Genomic DNA, 18,913 nt, shown 5'->3' with positions numbered 1-18,913 from the left:
TAATGAAGAAAAGTTGGAAAAAGGAACTTATTATTTATGGGACAAAAATATTCAGATAAAAATATAAAGAGTTAGTCAGGAAGAGAAGAAAATCGGTGGGAGACGATAGTATGAGTCATTGTAAACAAAACTCTTTAATAGACCACGAGTATTATTCTCAGCAGTTCGAAGATACAGCTGTTTGAAAGTTGTTCTCATACATACAATAATACCGGTAATAAATGATATATGTGTTACGTTCGCAAGAAATGCTCAATAATTGAATCATGAATCTCAATACACTTTACAACCTATGTCCGAAAATGACTCGTGAGTCATCCCTATTATTATAAGCGTGTCCAACATCTGCTAAAAAATACTGCGATGCGATTCAGATTTATCAGTGAATACACGGTCATCGCTAAGTGAAACGATACGTCATTTTCGGACACGGCCTTCTCGTCCCGACTTATCCTGTAAGGCTGTAAGCAATGGAAATTTTTAAATATTTTTCTCAATAATTGAATATATTGTGGCTGCCAGCGCCAGAGATCCCGAACACTGCCTGGCAACACTTGCCAACGAGATGTTGGCTGGCAACTTGTAAGGAAAGGAAGCGCGAAAGTTCGCGGGTTTTTGCCTGGATGTTGGCCGAGGATGTCGGTGACAGTTCTCACCTTTTTAATAAAGATTTTTGTTACTGTTCGTGTTTGTCTGCTTAGTTCTAAAGATCAGTAGGAACGAATGACAAAATATAAAGCAAAACAGTAATTATGTAAATTATTATTTTAATTCTTGCGGGCATTAAGCCCATCATGGATTCAGCAAAACCCATAATGGGGTTCGACATATGTAGACGGACTAACCCTCAAAAAATTTGTGGGGTTTGTCGGCCTGTCAGATTTCGATCCCGGGTTCCCCAAAGCGGTAAGCCACTATCCGAACTGCTTGGCTATCCGGCCAGCTTAAGTAAATAATAGTGAAATTTTTCATAATTTTCCTGTCTCTAAAAAGATAATAATCTCTCTGTAGATAATTTTCTCTGTATAATTTAATATATTAAATTATACAGAGAATTTATAAGGAATAATATTTAAAAGTTAATTATCAGTAATAACGATATAAGAACCAATTCCTTTATCTGGCAACGTTTGTTAAATCATTTCTTAAGCCATCTGTTGGCCGTTTAAGTAAATAAACATTTCATTGAGACAGACGATCTGTTTATAGTAGAGGAAACGTGAAATGATTCTCCTCACTTACAAATTATAAACATAATATTACTTTATTTACTTTAAGCTAAAATGGCTGCCGGAGAGGTAAATAGTAATACGTGTTTTTGATTAACTCTTAAAATAATTAATTAAATTGATTTATAAATTAAAAATTTATAAAATGCAGCAGATCTTATTCCATTTTTGGTATTTGCATGTTGAAGAGATGATGAATTCATAATATATTGCCTCCTAGATGCTATGAAACATGCAATAAATTGTTGCTGCTTCATATTCAATTATAATGATTCAAAAGTAATATAAGATTCACAAAAAACAAGAAAACAAAGGTTTATTGGTAAGATGTGACCTCTAAATGAGGGGTTTCTCACCCACCAGAGTTGTAGACCCCTGTACAAGCAAAAAGTCAAAGGAACCATACCTGCATATGTGACCCTTCACGAGATATTTGCCTCCAAAGTATCATGTACCAATACTACTGCCTATTCTCCGTGTCAGTCAAAGTGAGTGATAGCTCGCCTTGACTGATGCAAAGCATCTAGTTGTGTATTTTGGTGTTCACTAATTCTCACACCTTAGCACTTGCATGGGGTGAGCCCCCACACCCACCTAAAACTATATAACATCAAGTACTCCAAAAACAGTCAAATGGGCTACTCAAAGCCAGTATAGTTGCGTGGGCTAAATAGTTAAATGCGATAGTCTTGTGCAGTGTTATTCCTAATCATCTTGTGAAGGCTGTATCTTGTGAAGAGTCATGTGTAGAGGTACAGTTCCTTTGAATTTTTTGCCCCTATTGATATGGTCTACAGTTCTGGTAAGGTTTCAACTGTCTCATTCAGAGTGTTGTATCGGTTTATTCATAGAGTAGACTAGTGATTCTCAACATTTTTTTCATCGCGGTACACTTTTAATAATTTAAAAATTTGGTGGCATACACAGTTACTTTTGTAAGTACCGCAGGACAACCGGTGACATCATAACAGTGATTTTTAAACATGGTTATTTAGGTCACATTTCTAAACGCCTTGGTAACTGGCAGTTATTGGTAACACCGGTTACAATTTCCAAACGCGCCCTAGGAAGATAGAACTAATTGAACTATTTGTCTGACGCCACTTACGTAAGGGCATTCGCGATGGCAGCACATTTCAAAACTCTCGTGGCACAGTAAAGTGCTACGGCACAGTGTCACTGGAGTAGACACATACCAGTACATGCTACATTACAAGTTATGTGTATCCTCCCTCTATTTTCTACACAAATTAATTTTCTTTGTGTTCTGGGTTTTTATTACATGATGAGTGTACTAATTCTATATAAATTAGTACTAATTAGGAGTACTAATTCTATATACATTAGTACTCCTAATTGTTTCTCTGTTATTGGTGGTTTTCAAAGTTATCAAACCACAAACTACTTGAAGAAAGTCACAAATGAACCAGTTATGTTCTGTCCACTTCTTATCTTATAACTGCTAGCTTAGATAGTGATAGACAGAGTATTTTGGTACAAAATCTAGCCAGTTATGTAACGTAAGAGATATGTAATTTCTTAAAATGTTATTTTTTTCTGACTAAATTGCCTAGAATTGCAGTTTGGAAAAATGATTAGGTTAGGCCTACTTCACACATTTGGTATTCACTGCATGCCGAGCAAATATTTCGCTAATACCAAGTACTATTGATGATTTACTTGTGACTAATACAGGTACTCCTCACTTTACGACCAAGTTCCGTTCCGACGACTACGTCGTTAAGCGAATTGGTCGATAAGCGAGGAGCTTGCGTCGGGAATATAGGATCATTGTAAAATTACACAAATCATGCAACAAACTTCAAATTTATTCATAAAAAGACTATTATAGTATGCTATTAGCCTATTATAGTACTATAAGACAATTATAGTACGCGCAAACCTATTACAGTATGCTTAGTGCACATATCACCATTCACCACTGATTGACACTCAAGCTGGAAAGGGGATTCCTCAAATTGCAGGTTGAAACTCGATTGGTTGTAAGTGCGAGTGGTCATTAAGCAGATAGGTCATAAAGTGAGGAGTATCTGTATTTGGTATTTGCTGTTTCCCACTCTTTTTTGTATATTGTGCCAAATCAAAGGGGACGAATAGGCAGTTATTTGGCAATTATCAAATATTGAACATATGGAGCTGGCTTTAGTCTGTGAATTGTTTGGTGCGTGCTTGTGGACTACCAGTCTACAGACCATATTTTGATAACCACTAATAATTTATAACTATTTTCAGAGAATTCTTTCTACAGATTGATAAGTCAAAAAACATTTAAAATTGATTTAAATTAGTTTTCTGTTTAGGTTTTACTACGAGAGTGGAGCTGTTAAAGTTTGTAATGAAGGCATTTTAAATAAACGTGATGTATTTGTTTCTTTGAGTTTTGTGATTTGCTAATCATATGTTACATATGACTATAATTATGAGATAGAATTTCTAATTATATTAGATTATAGAAAATTTCATGAACTCTAGATGAAGCAGTAATTATTGTAATTTTATGCAAAACAATGGAGTGTAGTAATAGAGATAAAAAAGTAATGCTGCGTTTTTTTAATTGTGCTTTCACTTTATGTGTATTTGTACTGAATAGAATATTGACCAAAAAGTTACCTGGGTCTTTATCACACAGGAAAATCCCATCACTCCTCTCTTGTTCTGCAAGTTTGGGATATTACTGTGATGAATCAGTCCATGTCACCACTAATCTGCCTTCCTCTTAAAAAACAACACTCTTTCCTCTAAATTGCAGCCAACGTTTAACTATATAAAAACGTTTTCAACTGATTTCATCAGTCTTCTTCAGTTACTCGAACAAAAAAACAAAAAGAAAGAACCAAATTCAAATTTACAAAATCACGAGAATGGAAAGAATTCTCGTGATTGCGCAGACTATGCAAAAACGATGTACCGATAAACGGTAAAAAATGCAAATTCTTGACAAAAAAATGCAGATTCTTGACAAACTATATATAATATCACAATCTTACGTTATCCAATGAACGATTTCCAAGCAGACGATAGCCCATCTGCGTCCCTGTGGTTGATGCAATGGGATGTTAATTGTGCCCTATATATTTCTAATTTCTCCAAATGTCTAACGGCCTGTTTAGATCTAGTGGCTTTTATGATGGAAGCACTATCCCAGTGTACCGTGATCTCCTGTTGCTTAGCAAATGCTGCTAGGACTGTGCTGTCAACTGTCCTCTTAACTGATTGCTTATGCTCTTTTATTCTTTGCTGTAAACCACGCAAGGTGGCCCCAATGTACACTAGATCGGATTTAAAACGTTGGTCCCTGATTGGAATTGAGTACACTCCTGTTAGCTCATTTGGTTTCTCTTTCCTCTTATCATTCCTTAACAGACGGTATACTGTCGGGTTGCGCCTATATATTATGCGTAAGTTCCTTTCTTTGGATACCTTCTTAACAATACTTTTAATAAACGGAATATAGTCCATGACCACTGTTTTTTTCTGTTCAGTTCTGTGTTGTTGATGTTTACGTCTCTGTATATCCGTAATTAGACGGTTCACTACCCTTCTCTGATAGCCAAACTGTGTTGCTACGCTTCTTACGTACTCCAACTCCTTGTACGTGTCGCAAATACTTGAGCAATGTGTGTAAGCTCGTTGTATCCATGCTCGTAAAGCCGCTAATTTAAACTGTTCAGGATCCACGGAGTTTCTGGGTATGATGCTAGGTTGATATACCGGTTTCCTGAAGATATCCGTCTGTATCTCCCCATCCTTACATGTGATCGTCAAGTCCAAGAAGTTAACCCTAAAGTCACTCTCTTGGTCCAACTCCAATGTGAGTCCGTAGGGGTTGCTGTTGATTGCATCAAGAAAGCGACGGGTATTGCGATCATTATGCCATATGATGAATATGTCATCAACATATCTGGTATAGAAAACTATGTCTTCTTGGAATGAAGGTAATATATTGCATTCTAGGTTTCGTAGGACCAATTCACAGAGCATCGCTGATATGGGACTACCCATCGGGACTCCCCTTCCCTGCATGTATGTTTTCCCTTGAAATTCAAAGAAAGAAGAATGACAGATGAGATCAGCTAATTCCAAAATTTGCCTTTTGTATTTGAATGAATTCACGATGTTGTTAAACAAGAAGTCCCTTAAGGCGCAGAAGCACGGAGGGAGTTTTATCGAGGGATACAAGGCCTTAAAGTCCATAACCGTCATGTGTTCCCTGTCCTTAAGCATAATTTCATTCATTCTATGTACGAGTTGCAAGGAGTCTTTGATGCAATAAGGGTAATCCTGGATCTTATCCCGAATAAATCTGACAAGCTGCTTTTCTAGTGCGAACGTGGGTGCATTACATTTTTCCACGACGGGTCTTATCTGATAGCCTGGTTTGTGCGTCTTGCCAAATGCAAAGATCTTTGGTGGTCTTGGTGCCTTCATAATGATATTGTCCAAACGCAAAAGGCGTGCTAACGGAGACTTGGCAAACCTCTTAACTCTATTGTGTAATTTTTCTAACAGCTTGTCCGGAGCAATAATGCAATTCTGTGTTAGTAATGATACTCCTGCGAGTTTCTGAGCATATGTATCCCGTTTAACAAGTACAATATCCTAGTCTTATCGGCTTTAAGAGACTTCTTGATTCCATCGCTGAATTCATTCAATACATAAGGCAAATTTTGGAATTAGCTGATCTCATCTGTCATTCTTCTTTCTTTGAATTTCAAGGAAAACATACATGCAGGGAAGGGGAGTCCCGATGGGTAGTCCCATATCAGCGATGCTCTGTGAATTGGTCCTACGAAACCTAGAATGCAATATATTACCTTCATTCCAAGAAGACATAGTTTTCTATACCAGATATGTTGATGACATATTCATCATATGGCATAATGATCGCAATACCCGTCGCTTTCTTGATGCAATCAACAGCAACCCCTACGGACTCACATTGGAGTTGGACCAAGAGAGTGACTTTAGGGTTAACTTCTTGGACTTGACGATCACATGTAAGGATGGGGAGATACAGACGAATATCTTCAGGAAACCGGTATATCAACCTAGCATCATACCCAGAAACTCCGTGGATCCTGAACAGTTTAAATTAGCGGCTTTACGAGCATGGATACAACGAGCTTACACACATTGCTCAAGTATTTGCGACACGTACAAGGAGTTGGAGTACGTAAGAAGCGTAGCAACACAGTTTGGGTATCAGAGAAGGGTAGTGAACCGTCTAATTACGGATATACAGAGACGTAAACATCAACAACACAGAACTGAACAGAAAAAAACAGTGGTCATGGACTATATTCCGTTTATTAAAAGTATTGTTAAGAAGGTATCCAAAGAAAGGAACTTACGCATAATATATAGGCGCAACCCGACAGTATACCGTCTGTTAAGGAATGATAAGAGGAAAGAGAAACCAAATGAGCTAACAGGAGTGTACTCAATTCCAATCAGGGACCAACGTTTTAAATCCGATCTAGTGTACATTGGGGCCACCTTGCGTGGTTTACAGCAAAGAATAAAAGAGCATAAGCAATCAGTTAAGAGGACAGTTGACAGCACAGTCCTAGCAGCATTTGCTAAGCAACAGGAGATCACGGTACACTGGGATAGTGCTTCCATCATAAAAGCCACTAGATCTAAACAGGCCGTTAGACATTTGGAGAAATTAGAAATATATAGGGCACAATTAACATCCCATTGCATCAACCACAGGGACGCAGATGGGCTATCGTCTGCTTGGAAATCGTTCATTGGATAACGTAAGATTGTGATATTATATATAGTTTGTCAAGAATCTGCATTTTTTTGTCAAGAATTTGCATTTTTTACCGTTTTTTCGGTACATCGTTTTTGCATAGTCTGCGCAATCACGAGAATTCTTTCCATTCTCGTGATTTTGTAAATTTGAATTTGGTTCGTTCTTTTTGTTTTTTTGTTCGAGTAACTGAAGAAGACTGATGAAATCAGTTGAAAACGTTTTTATATAGTTAAACTTTTGCTGGAATTTAAGAAAGGTGTTGTTTTCTCTTGTTCTGCAAGTTTGGGATATTACTGTGATGAATCAGTCCATGTCACCACTAATCTGCCTTCCTCTTACACACTTTTTCCTCTTTGCACCCTTTACTTGGTGCTTTCAAATAATTATATACCATACTCGCTCCTCTCAGTGTTCTCATTACTTGGTACCTGCGTACCTCACATACCTCACCTGACCCCTCCTGTTATAGAGTTTATCTTCTCTTGATTTAAATGTAGAACAGATTCTCAACAGATATGCTACAAACTTCTTATAGGAATGCCACAAAATTCAGAAAATAACTATAAAATCCTAGTTAAAAATGCAAATTTGAAAATTAGTATTCTAGTGTTACAGAGCAGGAAATATCTTTGGAATGCAGAAATGCAAAGGGTAATCATGTAAAATTTCTTAGTAATGTACAACATGAATCACACTTCTTATGGGAATAAATAATTATCACTATCATAGTGGGAAAAGCATCACATGATACATTACATTAGCTACTTCAAGAAAAAGTATTGATAGGATTGCATGAAGATGTTTGATTGTGCAATACATTGAGCGTGATTTCTGACACTGTTTACTATAAGGAGAAGTAGAATTGTCTAGAACACATTGACCCAAGAATAAATAAAGGAGGAAGACCTAAACATCTAACATGGTAACATTTTGATGAAATTAGAGAAGAAACTGAAAAAAGCAAGATGCAGAAATTGTATAAAAAGAGATGGAAAATCATGAGGACAGAATATGACAGCAATTCAAAAGTGTTTTGGAAGTAAAAGTGAAGAACAAGAACTTTAAAGACCTCATAAATATTTACAGAAAGACAATGAAGAAGTGAAGTCAAATCAACGAGATGGTGGACGCAGTAATAACACTAACACTGCTTTTATGGTTTGGATTCATTTGTTTGTACTAATGCTAACATTAAACATGATCTGGCTGTATAAGTTTACAGATTTTTCTGCACTTGCGACATTTTTCAACACTGGAAAACCACGAATTTGTAACATTAATGCAAAAATTGCAACTGGATATTCCTTGACTTCCAAAGGATTTTCCATGTACAGTAGTAACATGGAAAATGCTTGGAAGACAAGGAATGCACTCTAGGGCAAGATGGATGGAGTAATGTGACTAATGTCTATAGGATTCAATATCAGCATCTTATTTGCAATTAAATAGCAAAACCAATTTTCTCCAAATAAATGACACTGTGACTACTAACATGTAAGACTGCTGAATATTGCAAAGAATACTAAACAAAGTATGAAGTTAGCAAAAGTTAAGTATGGATGCACTGTCACATCATTCATAACTGATAACAATTGAAAAGTAGAGAAAATTAAGTGATTTTTATAGGAAATTCAATTGTGCATGATTTCTCAGCTAAATTTTTGAATTTAGAAATAATACCAGCATGTGATAGAAATGCAGAAGTACTTTTGTAATTATCACCACTCAGCTGTTTAGTTAAAAGAACAGCCATACATAGTAAAATTTCATTTCCCAAATGACACTGATTGGAACAGCAATTTTTGTTTTCAAGTGAAGGATTTATTTTATCCGAAACCAAATTTTGGAGCAAGTGATATTCAGTTTGTCAATATTTGTTGGACATGAATAATGTAAAATCATTATTCTTATTGCTGAGATGAGGTCATATAACCTAGGTTTTGCTCTATTAAGTATGAATTTCTCTGCTAAAATATCATTTTAATATATTTAAAAGTTTTCCTGAGAAACACTGCTTTGTTTTATTGTGCTCATTACTTCTCAGAGCTTAAAATAGTTTTTATGTTTGATGAATATTTCTATCAATTAGCAGGTTCGAACTGGACAGCTTATTACATAAAATTTAGTTCAGCTGTTGTCAAAATGATCACCTTTTTAATGTTTTTGACCTATTTTGAAGGTCTTCATTAGGAAATTTGAATAATGGAATGTTCATTTGAATTGAATACATTCTTTAAATCTGCTGTCATGTGCACTTTACACAATGTATGGATATGCAGTTCATAAAATACTGTCAAAGCATATCTGTCATGGTTTTGAGATTGCTCTTTCTTCCTTATTGTTAATGCAGTTTCTTGTCTGTTTGTCTTGAAAATTTCAAGGGCTCATCTCTCTAATATGTTCTCCATATACGGATGTTTTTATGTTATCTATAGATTTATCTTAACTTTCATATTACGAGGGCTATTTTTTAAATAAGGTCCGTTTGTGAATGAAAGTGAGAATAATGCGCAATCACGGCAGTATGCATGCGCTTTTGCTCCGAGCAAGCTTGGCGTGCGTTTTGACGCTATTTGCAGCCATATCGTCTGTCTGTATGCTGAGCTGTAGAAGTTTAAAATGTTTAAGAAAATTGAGTCTCCCGCCAACTGTGAGATACGATCTGTTATTCGATTCTTGAATGCAAGAAACTTGGCAGCAGCAGAAATTCACCGTCAGATTTGTGAAGTTTACGGTGATAATGCTACGAGTGACAGTAAAGTTCGAAAATTGGTAAGAATGTTCAAGGATGGGCGAGTTAATGTGCATGATGAGCCATGTCCTGGCCGACCTTCTCTGATTTCTGAAGATTTGATTTGTGATGTAGATAACAAAATTCGAGAGGACCGATGATTCACGATTTCAACGTTATCAATTGAATTTCCACAGATTTCAAGATCAGTTTTGTATACCATTGTTTCGGAGAAACTGAATTATCGAAAATTGTTTTCTCGGTGCGTTCCAAGACTGCTTTCTGACGATCACAAAACAAAAAGATTAAACAGTGCTTTATCGTTTTGACTCGCTACAATCATCCACACAATCCAGACCTTGCACCCAGTGATTTTCACTTGTTTCGATACTTAAAGGAGTTCCTTGGTGGTCAACATTTCAACGACGAAGAAGTGAAAACTGCAGTCGTGGATTGAGCTTCTTGACAGGCGGCAGATTTCTTTGAAGTCGGAATTCAAAAAATTGTTGAGCAGTATGACAAATGTTTAAACAAAATGGAAATTATGTAGAAAAGTAGATAAAAGTATGTAGAATATGGAAAAAAATATATTTTAATGATATTTACAGTATTTTTCTTCTTATTAAAGAACGGACCTTATTTAAAAAATAGCCTTCGTAATTAGACAGCTTTGGATAACTGTTACTTGTTTTCGGCCATTAAAAAGATGCCACTTCTCATCAAATAAAATCAATTATGCACTGTTAGCTTGACCTTAACAGCAGTTACCAAACTCCTCCAGCAATGTGGCGGTTAATGAAGCATTAAAGGAACTGCGTGGAATGTAATGGGGTTTACATTGAAGACTGGTATACTTTTTCTTGTTACAGTAAATAATTTTTATTTGTTTAACTCTTGAGTTAATAATTTGGTGTATAACAACATCCTTTTCTGCAAATAATAAATTAATTATGCCTGCCCATTGATTGAGTCCAGAAAAGTTTCATGTAAATTGAAATTGTGTAAATCAAGATTAATATTTACATGAGAAATTATTTATTTTAGTAATGAGTTTTTAATAAAATAATTTTTCTATATGAATATATTTAAAATATTTTATTTAATTTTTTTAGGGGAATAGTACTCTCTCCATGCGTGAGAAAGCTCTTTTGAAGCATCACATTAATAAACAGCATAATAGTAACTTTAAAGCCGGATATGTTCCAATCTATGAACCTTATTTGCATAAAACTGGTCTCAGAGGAAGAAAGGGAATGCTATTTTATGCTCTAGTTATTTTATTGTTTATCATAGCACTTGCTAATCTTGCTGTAAGTATTATATTTATTATTTTATAAGCATCCAAAATATATCGACTGTTGTGTATTTAAAACAATGTAAAGTTGATTGAAGGTAAAGTGACACCTAAACCATCTCGTGGTGGTTAAGGTGTTGGCTTTCCACTCAACAGGACGCAGAATCTTACAGGATCATTTGGTTTACTTGCCCAGTGATTCCTGTAACCTTGCCCAGTTTTATGATCATTATTTTCATTAATCATTTAATATAATAATGAGCTTTTTATTAAAAAAATATAAAAAATAAAAAATTCTTACAATGTGGAAACTGAATACTTGTTCTGTATTAAGGCAGCAGCAGATTTGCAAAACTATTTATTAATTTAACAATAATACAAGTTGTAACAATTCAATTTAGAATCAAATGCTTGTTTCAAACAAACGTTTGGTTACTTTAATGTAAAAATAAGCAAATATACAACAGGGTAGACAGAATAAACAAATATTTTATTGACGTTTAGTTAGAATGTTGAATAGAAAACTAAATTTGGATTTGTGAAAATATTTTTTCTGACAATCCACTTATACACACCGGGGTAAAACCACTGAATCTTCTTGAAACCTTTTAACCGGTGCGGTATGCTCAAAGTTTTTAAGTGAACATTTTTGGCTCTCTCACTGGGTCCTTTCTCAAGCTATATTCTCTTTGTCGACCGTTACATTACGTTTCAAGACATCACCTTGATAAGAGATACGATCCAATTGAGAATAACTAATTATTTTACGTGGGCTCTATACGTGGCAAACGATAGTCACGTGATCATTTTTTAAATAAATTTTAAAAGTTGGTTGGCACGTGATTTTGATAGATTCAGAATTCGATAATTCGAATTTTTATCCGGAAAGTGGATAATATTCGTCATAACGGTAGACAAAGAGAATATAGCTTGAGAAAGGACCCAGTGAGGGAACCGAAAACGTTCACTTAAAAACTTTGAGCATACCGCACTGGTTAAAAGGTTTCAAGAAGATTCAGTTATTTTTTCTAACTCAAAGCTGATTATTGCATAGAGAAATCTTATATTCTTTTCATTGAATTTTGAATATTTATTGTATGTTTTTTAATAGTTTTATGCCAAATTCTTTTGTTAAGTGTTTCATATAATGATGCAGAAGTTTCTAATTTTATTTTTGATGATTATTAAGGTTACTGTGTTGCTGTTGAGTGTTCTAAGAATAGGATACGGGATGGAAAGTATGGAGTTTATTCGACCGGGATTGCTGCTTCGTTTTCTTCATCATGCAGATATGGGAAGAGTTTTATCAAGTTCCGGTATAATTGGTGGTTTTGCTGAGAAAGATCTTCCAATTATTGGTGATTCTCAACCAGTAAGTTTTTGTTGAAATATTTGTTAAATTCACTTAAATTTTAAATATACTTTTATTGAGCAAATGATTAATGTCATTTTTTAATTCTGTTAATTTCATATTTTCACATTTAAGAGACAAATACATTGACTGATAATTAATTCTTGCCCATATCATCTGTAATAAAGTTTGAATTGACATTAACCTTTCCATAATATTATGTCAAGCATAAAATAAGTCCCAAATCTCTTCTTGCAAGAAGCAGTAAAGGATAGTTAGGAATATTAGAAGAAAGAGATTGGAATGATTTAATCATTTGAAGAGAGCTAAGGGATCTCTGATAAAAATATTATTGAGAATAACATAACTGAGACTAGACTTCAGGAGAAATGCATAGTAGACTGATGGGAGAATAAAGGATGAATATAACAGCAAATATTTGAAGAATATGGTTCTGGTGGCTAAATGAAGCATTAACTTGGCTATGGTGTTGACATGATAATGACAATATAAATCATCTTTGTGAATATGGTCTAATGAAATGATTAGATATAGTTTAAATTTGACATTTGAACAATAAATTAACAGAAATCTAGCAGTAAAATTTTGATTTGATCCTGATTTCTAGGAAAAATACATTAAACTTAAAATAATGCATTAAAAAGCATGAAAAAACTTTTATGAATCAAATAATAACAATGATTGAACATAGAGCAAATTTAATAATAAAGTTTGTAATGTGTAGGCAATAATTAATGAAATTGTTTTATTATAATATAAATCAGGACTAAATCAATACACAAGAATAAATAAAAGAAATAATAATTAATTATTATTAATACCCTATTCCCAAAGTGATATTCCTTATAAATAGTCTATACTGTGTTCTACAAACTTTTCCTCTCAAAATTGTGTTTTCTGCCTTGTACATTGTCTGTAGACTATACAGTGAGACCAGTTATTAGTAATGACATAACTCAACTTTACTGGCAATCGGAAATCTGCAATGTACCTCTTCTCATTAGCATGTGATAAATTATTGGAATCATGTTTCCAATTGGTGGGATTTTTGATAAAATAGAAACAAGGAATTGTGAGAAATCTTTACTGTCTGTGGGAGATTTGTATTTTACAGTCAGTTGAAGAATATTTATTACTAGGTAAATACATTTGCTGTTTTATAGTGAGGTCTGAAATACCGAAATAAAGTTACTAAAGTTCTATTGTTTGTGAACATGAAGAGATGAATGATGAGTATCCTGATGATGGAGAAGTGTTATCGATAGACTCATCACAATTCTATGAAAATGGTGATGAATTCAATGGCTGGAATTTTGATTGTTATGGAATTTAACATACAATGATTTGAAATAAAACAGTTATTGTATCATTAAAAAATTGCCAGGACGAATTCACATTAAGAAAAAATATATACTTCTTTCTTGACTATACATACAAATGAGTCAGACTCTTTCTGTCCTTTCACATGCTTTGTAGAGGAAGTAACAAATCTACGTAATTAATGTAATAATTAATTTTATAATTGTGTTAGCCACCGTTAGAGGGTTTTTTAACTTATTTACATTGGACGGCAAACATGTAGCCTCAAATAAAAGGTCTGTTTCGCCGTGGATTTGTTATTGCCTCTACAAAGCGCATGAAAGGACAGAAGGAGTCGGACTCATTTGTATGTATAGTCCAGAAAAAAATATATAATTTTTCTTAAAGTTATTGTATCAGTTAAATTTTTTTTGTATTGTTGAATCCAAACAAAAACATCTGAGATGTAAAAAAATTTTGTCAAATAAAAAATTTATGACAATTTAGATGATGGTCAAAATTTTTTTGGCAGTTTTTCTTTGATAAAGATAAGCTTGGCACTTAAGGGTAAAAATGTAAGGTAAATGCAGGTAAAAATCTTGTGAGTACTGCTTCCAAATGCCGTACTTATCTTTACCAAAGAAAAACTACTAAGAAAACTTTTGACCATCATCTAAATTGTAAATTTTTACTTGGCAAAACTTTCTACATCTCAGATGTTTTTGTTTGGATGTCAATTGTTTTTGTTTGATAATTGTATTATTATGTCAAGACATAAGATTGGTTAGTGCTTGGCAACTGCCGAATGAACGTGTTCCTGACCAGCACACCACTGACCAAATGCGCTGCCAATCAAATGCTTTCAATATTCATTTCAGTCAGTGTCGACTGAACGTGTTTCTGACCAATGCACTGCCAATCAAATGCACCATTGACCAATGATTTCAATACGCCGTTTAGAAAAATCATCATAAAAAGTTTTAATTGGCATAAATACGAGCTTTTGTAATTCTGAGTAACATTTTGAATAAAATTCATTTGTTTCTATGCAATTTTATTCTTATAAGCATAAAATTAAGCTGTAAAACTGAATTAGCTCTATGGGGAAACCCCTGTAAACTTTGACTTATTGATCTGGAAGTTTGGTTAGCACCTCACTGATAACAAGAAAGGCTTAAGTTTAAAATTTTATCTTTCTAGTCCCAGTAGTTTTTCTCTATGAGTGTCTGCAGTGCCAGATGAAGAAAAAGAAGAAAATACAGCTTTTTTTGGCAATTTTTGCACTTTTCAATTGCTTATATTCGGTAACTGCTTTATAGAAAATCTTGAAATTTTGCACATTACGTAAGTAAACAATTGTCTTTCGAATGAGTTATTTGGAATTATTTCAGGTGTTTTGAGAAACTGATCCCTGAAAATTGGCAATTCTGATGCCTGTATATATAATCAATCAATGACTTTTACTTGGTGGGGGTCACTGCCGTGACTTCTGATCTCATCCAAATTATTTTTGATTTCCAATGTGATAACTATTAAACTTTTAAATATTTCTAATTTGTTAACAAGTCTAATTTAAAAAATTTTAAACTTGGCAAAATTCATTAAGAAGTTATCCTAAAACAGACTTTCTTGGCACCTTCTTCACACTACAGGAATATTTTACTAATTTCTTCATCCTTTTCTTGTAGACTGCTATGATCTAATAACATAATTTGTTCCTGTCATTTACCAACCTTAATTTTAGTTTTGATCTTCATTATGTAGCCGCAAGGGTGATATTTCCCACATTAACCCTGCTTCCTCCCACTCAAATTTAAAACTAAACAATATAAAAAAAAAAAAGGTTGTCACAAGCAGTTGACCATTGAATGAAAAAATTCTCAAAATATTAGGCTATGTGAGCAAGGCAAAGTAGAATATAATTCAATACTTGTTCTTGTTCAGCTGTCTCTTTCTTCCCTGATCATTGTCATGTATAAATGATCAATGGTTTGTGTATGGCTTACATATAACATGCAAGGAGCTGTCATACTGATAGGATAGCTCCTTGCACATTAATGTGTTGCTAGTAATTGTGGGCTATTGTGTTTTCACTGTAGTCTCTGCTTATGCTAAGTATATGCAAGCCATCAGCCATGTGGGTGACCCATACTCAGGAATTTCTGGCTACATCCTTAACTATATTGCCAAATATTTCTCATTAATTTCAAGTAAATTTCATACTTTAAATGTAAAAGAATTGAAAATGCAGCCAAAGTGGTAAATGAGATACATTCTATAAGTTAAAATCATAAAGTGCTTCTGGATTTTGCATTGTTCTTGAGTAGAGTAGGACATAATCTCATTATTAATTAATTTTATTTTTAGTACTAATAACATTTGTTAAATTATCAGGTAATACTTCATGCTACCAGTAAAGGTTTTACATATTCTGATGGAAAAAATACTGGTCCTAGTATGGAAGTTGGTCCAGACTGGACTTTGATATCTGATGTAGAAGAATTTAGAGTGAGGAGTCCATCAACTGGACAAACCATCTTTTCTACTAAATATCAAGATTTTAAATTACCTGCAGGTATTCCCAACTTATATGTTAAAGAAGCCCATGTTTCCAGAGTAAGTAGAATTTAGTTTAATATTATACAACAATAAATTATTTATATAGAAAATTTAAAATAATATATCATTTATAATTAAATCAAAAGAAAATAAACCCTATGATGATAGTAATGGGAGTATAAATTCTATAGAATTAGTTTTTTCATATACAGTAGAGTGTCATTTATTCGAACACCGGTTATCCGAACGCTTTCCATTCGGACTGTGTGTGTGAACTCCGCAAACACGTGGTCTGCGGGTTTGAAAGAAAGGGAATAACACCCCAAAAAAAAAATTGGAAATGAATAGTCGGTGGAAACGTGTAAGAACAAACAAAGGTTTATTGGAGACAAAAAAAAAAACACGATTAATTGTCGATACACGACGCAGTCCCGAAATCCGATCGCGTTACAATCTTAATACTATCCGATTATCACCCTCATAAGTTTCCTTCTCTCTACGCGAGGCCCTATTTTACCCGACAATTATTACGACTAAATATATAAATTTTCACTTGTAATACAAAAATCGTTGACGACGGTGATATTACAGTTGGTCCTCCTCGTTGTTAGATGGTAATCCCTTTTTCATTTTGTATAATTCCCTCGATGGAAGTCGATTCCCCTTCAGTGCCGTAATTCACCTATCCTGCGCTCATCCTCTTTCCTCCGCTTTCTTCCTCTAACGGCTCGCTGTCTTCCGGGGTTCCAACCAACAAATAAATCCTCACGAGGCAGTCCCAGGACAAAGAAGAAAAAGAAAATCCTTTCTACATGGGTCGCACGTGTTTTTATAACTTCCCGTTTGCCGACGTCACTCCGCCCCACGTGACTCCACGACGGGCCAATCACCACAACGAAAGTCCAGCCAGCAGGTAGATGGTGGTAACACAGAAGGAAACGAAAATGACCTGTACAGAAACATACACGCGACACGACATAAATGAAAAACAAAAATATAAGATAAAACAAACGAACAAAAAAATATATATACATATATATATATAATAGCTGCAAAGCGCTACAGTGTCATGCTGAATCAAACTTTTTTGATACTAGATTAACTTCTAAAGTATAATTTTTATGTTTTTATATTTTTCAATATATTTATTTTGTTTGTACAAAATAAAGAAATAATTTTTAACGATACAATAGCCTCGATTATTATTATAAAAATTTTCGTTAGGCTTAAAATCGATGAAAATTCAACACGAAGCGACACGCAACGGAGAAAAATTTCAACATCGGACAGGTTAATATATTTTTTCGTACATAATCAGTTATCCGAACAACCCCAGTCCCCAATTGATTTGGATAAACGACTCTCTACTGTAATTCTTTTGAAAACATAGAAAATTTGTAAAAAGAATTACACAAGAAAACAGATGCTGGGAAATTTTCTTGAAAACTATAGTTATTGTTTGAAACATTAACAAACTTACCTCTCAAAAGACATATCTATACTTTTTTTGCTTTCTTGGAGACCAGATATCTTCTGTAATTCGTAGTACTTTCAGGCTTTTCATCTTATCATCAGGGATGTAAAAAGATGATAATGGAACAGATGTTGAAAAAAGCAGAAAAATATAGACATTTATTGAAGCTGTAGATTTAGAAATATGAGGAAAATCATTTAATGCAATTACATTTACTTTTCCCATCAAGTATCAAAATACCAGTATTAATAATAGGAGACTAAATATTTGGATAATTTACAATATACAGTGTGTCATGTATTTATCTACAGAAACAAAACAGTATTCATTTCAACTTTTTGTATTTATTGAATACAAAAAGTTGAATAGCTACAGATAAATTAAGAGTTCTGAATGAATTTGAACAAAGTCTGAGTTTATATTTTATTGTGATATACATCTAGATCTAGATATATATCATATTGCTCGTTTTGTAATTTAGCATCTAATACTAAGCTAATATATAATTTTAACTTCTGGCCAAAACTTTAGAGAGATTCAATTTAAGCTATAACCAATGAAAGTACAAATTGAGGTGAAATTACAAATTTGTTATTTTTTCGTCTGATGGTTATTTTTAAGTTTAATTATTTACAGACAAATTCGCCCAAGTAGGGATCACCATCCATTAGTTTGTGTTCCAGACGATACGTTTCGGCGACCGACCTTTCTTTTTAGGCTACGAGCCGTCGAAAAAAGCTAAAAAGTATTTTTTAAAACACAAAAAAGTTTTCAATTAAAAATAAAATATTTTCTAAAATCGGAACTGGTGATGTACGACTGTCCTTGTTTCTCCATCTTGCCTTTTCGGGGTGTTTCGTCCTTTTATCCACAAAGAGGAGAGCGCTGGAAATGCAGATTAAAAAGGTCCCCCTGGTGACAATATTTCACATTTATAAATTTGTTATTTTTTTGTCCAATGGTTATTTTTAAGTTTAATTATTTACAGACAAATTCGCCCAAGTCCGCATCAAGTGAAATTACAAATTTTGGGATATTATTTTCATAAAGATGGTATACATGGTGTGTGTATAAAAGTTTGGTGATTGTTAGGATATCTTGAATGCAACACATGCAAGAAGTTTGAGCATGTGTGCAAACATCAAGGAATGTGTCTGAAATGCCTCCTAGTGT

The 18,913-nt window shown here is 33.9% G+C and overlaps 1 protein-coding gene across 1 annotated transcript in view; it reads left to right on the top strand.

Annotated features, from left to right (window-relative positions):
- Nucleotides 1-1,164: 1,164 nt before the first annotated feature.
- The window catches only part of Scgbeta (sarcoglycan beta), a 31,316-nt gene continuing 13,567 nt past the window's right edge, over nt 1,165-18,913 (top strand). The window contains exons 1-4 of the mRNA XM_067278087.1: nt 1,165-1,298; nt 10,855-11,052; nt 12,226-12,408; nt 16,102-16,323. Of these exons, the coding sequence (XP_067134188.1) occupies nt 1,284-1,298; nt 10,855-11,052; nt 12,226-12,408; nt 16,102-16,323 (618 nt within the window). The 5' untranslated portion in view covers nt 1,165-1,283. The remainder of the gene's footprint in view (nt 1,299-10,854; nt 11,053-12,225; nt 12,409-16,101; nt 16,324-18,913) is intronic.

Source organism: Centruroides vittatus, unplaced genomic scaffold (genome assembly GCF_030686945.1).
Source record: "Centruroides vittatus isolate TY-2023 unplaced genomic scaffold, ASM3068694v2 contig_790, whole genome shotgun sequence".
In the NCBI taxonomy this organism is placed as follows: Eukaryota; Metazoa; Arthropoda; class Arachnida; order Scorpiones; family Buthidae; genus Centruroides; species Centruroides vittatus.
The sequence above is the reverse complement of the archived record's forward strand: the minus strand, read 5'-3'. Positions and strand labels throughout refer to the sequence as shown.